The sequence below is a fragment of the Dromiciops gliroides genome, chromosome 1, assembly GCF_019393635.1.
Source record: "Dromiciops gliroides isolate mDroGli1 chromosome 1, mDroGli1.pri, whole genome shotgun sequence".
Classification (NCBI taxonomy): domain Eukaryota; kingdom Metazoa; phylum Chordata; class Mammalia; order Microbiotheria; family Microbiotheriidae; genus Dromiciops; species Dromiciops gliroides.
Window position 1 is genome coordinate 417,264,973 of NC_057861.1, and position 5,750 is coordinate 417,270,722.

Here is a 5,750-nt window from a genome sequence, read left to right on the forward strand (position 1 = left end):
TCTCAGAGATGAGTATATTTTGCCCATCAAGGAACTACAGACTTAGTGATAGAAGAGGCAGAGGGCAATGGTAAAGAAATGAAGTCTTGTTAAATTCACAAGTACTGTTAAGAATGAAGAGGGAGAGGGGGCAGCTGGGTGGTGCAGTGGATAAAGCACCGGCCCTGGATTCAGGAAGACCCTGAGTTCAAATCCGGCCTCAGACACTTGACACTTACTAGCTGTATGACCCTGGGCAAGTCACTTAAGCCCCATTACCCAGCAAAAAAAAAAATTTTTAAAAGAATGAAGAAGGAGAGAGGCTGTGGTTGAAGTGACAAGACCAACCAAGAATTATTCCTATGTTATACACAAATAGTAAGGCTGGATAATGTCACATTTGTTCTTTAAAAGGAGACAAATTGAGAGAGGAATTTTGACTAATTGGGGTTGGGGTGGGGGAAAATGATTCTAATTATAGAAAATTCACAGACACAGTAACCAGTACGTAGTGTACTGATGTTAGTAAACTATATAATCTGATAGTAAGTGGTTAAGTTTATTCATATAAATCATTACCAAGGATTAAAATTTTATACAAGTCAGTCCAAGAGGAATGAGAAAGCTCTTAAGAATAAAAATTTGAAAATCCAAAAAGGAACAATTTTGATGAGGAAGAAAAAAGGGAGTTGTCTTAAGTGACCATTGTAGATAAATGGGGAAGAACTTCCCATCCAACTTAGACTAAAAAAAAAAAACCACACCAAAACACATATACAGAAGATAGAAGCAAATATTGGTAAGGAAGGATAAACGTAAAAAGCATGGCAGAGTCTTGTAAGAGTAAATTTAGGGATGCTAAAGTTTACTATGAGCTAAGTTTGGCAAGGGAAGCCTAGGATAACAAAGATATGGTTTGGAATTTTAAAAGTTATTTTAGAGCATTCACTTGAACAGGTTTTGGGTAAAAAGGCAGATAAAAGGAGGTCTAGGACAGCTGAGCAGTATGGATGTAATAATGACAATGGACAAGAGAAAGAAGGTAGAAATGTTGAACTCTATTTTGCTTCAGAATTCTCTGCTCAGGAGACTTTTGTATTGGAAAAGAAAGGGCAAAAATGTCTAATCTGGCATTGATGCTCAAGATGAGTATAGACAGTAAGATACTCGGCTTTCAGGAACTCAAGTCATTGGACTCAGGTGAACGATATCACAGAATCCTCAGAACTGGCAGCTATGATTGCTAATCCACTGTAAGTAATCTTTAAAAGATTATACAGAATGGAAGGGCTGGTAAATTGTTATATGTGCACAGTACGCAAATGTTTGGATTTATTCTCAAAGGCTTATTACTCAACCGAGATTTGTTTGTTTGTTTCCTCTTCTGATTCACCTTTCTGCATTTCTCTTGATTCTTTTTTTTTTTTTTTTTTTTTGCGGGGCAATGGGGGTTAAGTGACTTGCCCAGGGTCACACAGCTAGTAAGTATCAAGTGTCTGAGGCCGGATTTGAACTCAGGTACTCCTGAATCCAGGGCCGGTGCTTTATCCACTGCGCCACCTAGCTGCCCCCTCTCTTGATTCTTATATTTCTTTTTCAAAGTTCCTACTCAGTTCTGGTCTTTTCATCAGAATTACTTGAAAGGCTTTGATTCTATGAGAGGTATGTTTTTTCCCTATAGGATTATATTCAGTATTTGCAGGTAAGTTATTCTTAGTTGTTTACAGCTGTATCTTTTGATTTTGGAATACAGACAATCCCTGCTTTAGGTAAATTTACATTGTTCCAAATTTGATTCCCTAGTCGGCTAGAGATAGCATCCTACACTGGCTTGGCTGTGACTTCCAGCAGGCTGCAGCAGAGCACTCTGGCTGTGGAGCTGCAGAACCATGGAGGGGGTGGAGCCACATGGAGCCCTGCAAGGGGAGAGGGAGGTCTGCAGAACAGTCTGCTTATGTTAAGTGAGAACTGGCTGTATAATATTCCAAGATCACTTCTTGTTAAAAGTAAATGTTAGGGGCAGCTAGGTGGCACAGTGGATAAAGCACCAGCCCTGGAGTCAGGAGTACCTGAGTTCAAATCCAGCCTCAGACACTTAACACTTAACTAGCTATGTGACCCTGGGCAAGTCACTTAACCCCAACTGTCTCACTAAAAAAAACCCAAAAAACCAAAAAAAAAGTAGATGTTGCTAGGTCTTATTTGATCTTGACTGTAGTTTTTTGGTATTTGAATTGCTTCTTTCTGGGTGCTTGCAATAGTTTTCTTTAATTTAGGAGCTTTTGGCTATTACATTTTTGGTATTTTCATTTTTTTTCAGATCTGTGGATTCTATCTTTACTTTTTAATCTGCTTCTAATAGTTCTGGACAGTTTTCATTTATGATTCCTTGAAATATAGTGTTCAGACTTTTATTTTTTTAAATCATAGTTTTCAGAGAGTCCAGTGATTCTTATTCTTTCTTTTTGACCTATTTTCTATTTTTGATATAAAATAGCTTATATTTTATTTGTTTCAATCTTCTGATTTTATTCTAATATTTCTTGTTGACTCAAGAAGCCATTGATTTCTATTTGGTCTAGTTTTCAGGGAATCTGTTTCTTGGATAAGATTTACTACTTTTTATTCTGAACTATTTATTCTTAAAATTATTTCCTCTGTAGAGTTTTTATTTCATTTTTTATTTCTTCTAGGTATTCATATAATCCTTGTGGATTACATGTCTCTCTTACGGTTGTTAGAAGGTTACTCATTTTCGATTTGCAGTAGTTTTTTATACTGCTCAGTTGTTTTCTTTAATTTCCTCTAATCTTCACATTTAGTTCCTGAATTGGAACTTTGTGCCAGGACCAGAATCTATCCCCTCTTGTGTATTTGGGAGGAGTTTATTTTTGTTTCTTAGCTCCAGTTCCAAGTTTTTAGTGGTTCTTCTTGTCCTTCTGTGGCATTCTTCTACCTCATGAACTTGCTGCCATAGGTTAGAATTTTTCTCTCTTTTTTCAGATCTTGTTTCTTTGTTTTCACACTGAAGCTTTTCTAAATCATAGAGGGGCAAAAGAGGGGAACCCAGCCACCATCAACCCAAAGAAGGGGTTGGAAATGATTGTATTAATAACTGCCTTCTGTAATTTACCTGGAAAAGAAACAAAGACCATGTGAATTAACTTTAACAAGATAAAACATGTTTTATTAATCATAAGTTTAGCTCCTGTTTTATGTTGTCTTCCTTTACCAGGTTGTAGTTGATATATGTCCTTTTGGTTTTGCTTTGATCACTCTGCTTCACTTCATCTGACTCTTGCCATATTTCTTTTTCTTTGTTTTGGCCAGTTTGTTTCATTATCTTCTTAAACTACAATTCAGCCAATTTAGCAAAGGTTTATTTTCAGGTTTATTTTCCTATTTTAAATAATACTATTGTGAACTTTGCATAGATGGGTCTATTATTCCTAACAAAAGCCTAAGTAAACAAACTTAAGAGTAGGATTGTTGAGTTAAACACATGCCCATTTTATATTGCTTTCTGAAATGATCAGACCAGTTTACAACTCTGTCAGCAGTGAATCAGCATGCCCATTTCTCCACATCCCCACTCCTATTGCCTTTTATACCCATTATCATCTTTTACTGTGTGGCTATATTTTGGAGTCTCAAAATTGTTTTAATTTTCCGTTCTCTGCTTATTTGTGATTTTTAACATTTTCTCAAGGCATTGTTAGTTTGCTTTTCCTTTAAAGAACTAACTATTCTTATTCATAGCTTCTGAAAGGCAAAGCTAGAAATTGAAATGTAATCATTTTATAAAGAAAATCTGAAATAAAACGGTAATTTCTGCTATAGTTAGTGGACTCTTATTTCTCCATATATTCAGATTGCCTTGTATTTTGGACAACATAGTAGTCACAATGTAGCCTTCTGTTTATACAACAAAAAGAGGATCAGATCTTTGAAGTCAAAAAATAGAAATACAATTTTGGTGTGTTTGAGAGAGAAACTGAGTTGGAATTCAATGTTACCCTGTTTTGTATTTATTATTCTAGGACAATCAGTATTCATAATTTTCTTAAGTCTGATTCTAAATTTTATTCTTTTTTTTAATATTAAAGATCTGCCAAAGGTACAACCTGAAGTCCAAGAATCTACTGTAAAATCAGGTGGTGTCGAAGATTATTTAACCTGGAAACGGTGCCAGGATTTCAATGCTTCACCTTATATAGTACCATCAGAAAAAAAACTTGATATAGGGCACATTACTACTAAACTCCTGGAAATAGATGAAAAACTACTGGTCCTGCAGAACATCGCATCTAATGTCGAGCAGGATTTTAGCAACACAAAGCTGGTATGTTGTTCCCCCACCCCCTGCCTGTGCCTTAAGTATCATTTTTTTCTTATCAAAGTAGTTTGGTGTTTTAGATAGCTTAGGTTTCTAGGAAAAAGTTGTTTCTCCTTAAAATTTAATATGAATGGAGGGCAGGTGGTACAGTGGATAAAGCACTGGCCCTGGATTCAGGAGGACCTGAGTTCAAATCTGACCTCAGACACTTGACACTAGCTGTGTGACCCTGGGCAAGTCACTTAACCCCCATTGCCCCACCCTGCCACTGTCTGCCTCTTCGCCTTAGCCATGATCATCCCAGTGTGCTACTTCACGTATGGCAAGATTGTGGGCAACAAGTGGGAGGCCTGCCTGGGGCTGCCGCAGGCAGAGTACACCAAGGGAGACGCCCTGGACGCACTGGGCCTGAAGGTCTCCTGCTGCCACTGGATGCTGCTGGCACACATGGACCTGATTGAGAAGCTTCTAAACTATGCACCCCTGGAGAAGTGAGCCCCTACCCCTTAGGCCCCACTCAGTTATCTGCCATGCAGAGAGGAAGAGCCCCCACCCCTAAAGGCCATCTGCCAAGCGGAGAGGAAAAGAGCCCCCACCCCTGAAGACCTCCCTTAGCTATCTGCCACAGGACCTTCAGAGATGGCAATAAACCCACTTATTGGGGGAACAATTAATATGAATTGCAAAGCCAGAACCTAGTTATGTCTAAATGTTGTTTTGTGTGCCTGGTTTTGTATACTTTTTCTTCTTAAGGAATTTTAAAGGTTCCTTTGTTGTAGGGTCAACATTTTATTTGAAATTTTTTCCAGTGTATCTTTAACTTATCATTGTTGTTTGTTGTTGTTTATTTCTAAGTCCCCTTCAAGCTCCAGCATTGTAGGATTCTCTGTTTTTATTCAATTTAAGTGCATTAAGCAACACTTTAAAATTAAATACTATTTGCTGAATCTCTATCATTTGTCAATTTTTAGGGTTAAACCTAATTGTTTCTTTTCAAAAGCCATGTCTTTTCTTTTTAAGCATATTTCTTAAATAATATATAGTGTCATGATTGTTATTCAGCCATAATAGATATTTTAAGAAAATGTCGCAGTGAAAGAAACCTGAATAAATATGAAATGTAGAATTGTTTTGCTATTAGATGTTTGTTTTCAGCTGGTGGAGACAGAAGACCCCTTGGAATTGTCATATCCCCTAGAAATGGATAAAGAGACAACATCATCACAAACTTTTAGAAGTCCTGAAGAAGGTTTGTATTCAGAAAAAGTGGCCCACTATATTGGTGTTCATTTAATACTACAGAGACAAACATGCTGTGTGGAATGACAGGCAATTAGAAGATTTTAGGGCGCTGGGAGGATAAGGATAAGGAAATGAGCTTGGAATAGCTTTTATATTATAGCTTTAGGATATCCATTTTACATTTTCTAGCCTT

The 5,750-nt window shown here is 37.1% G+C and overlaps 1 protein-coding gene across 1 annotated transcript; it reads left to right on the forward strand.

Moving 5' to 3' along the window:
* Positions 1-4,606: 4,606 nt before the first annotated feature.
* LOC122756244 (DNA-directed RNA polymerases I, II, and III subunit RPABC5-like) lies at positions 4,607-4,810 on the forward strand. Its single transcript, XM_044005430.1, has one exon. It carries the CDS (start codon positions 4,607-4,609, stop codon positions 4,808-4,810), a length of 204 nt encoding a protein of 67 aa, XP_043861365.1.
* Positions 4,811-5,750: the final 940 nt, after the last annotated feature.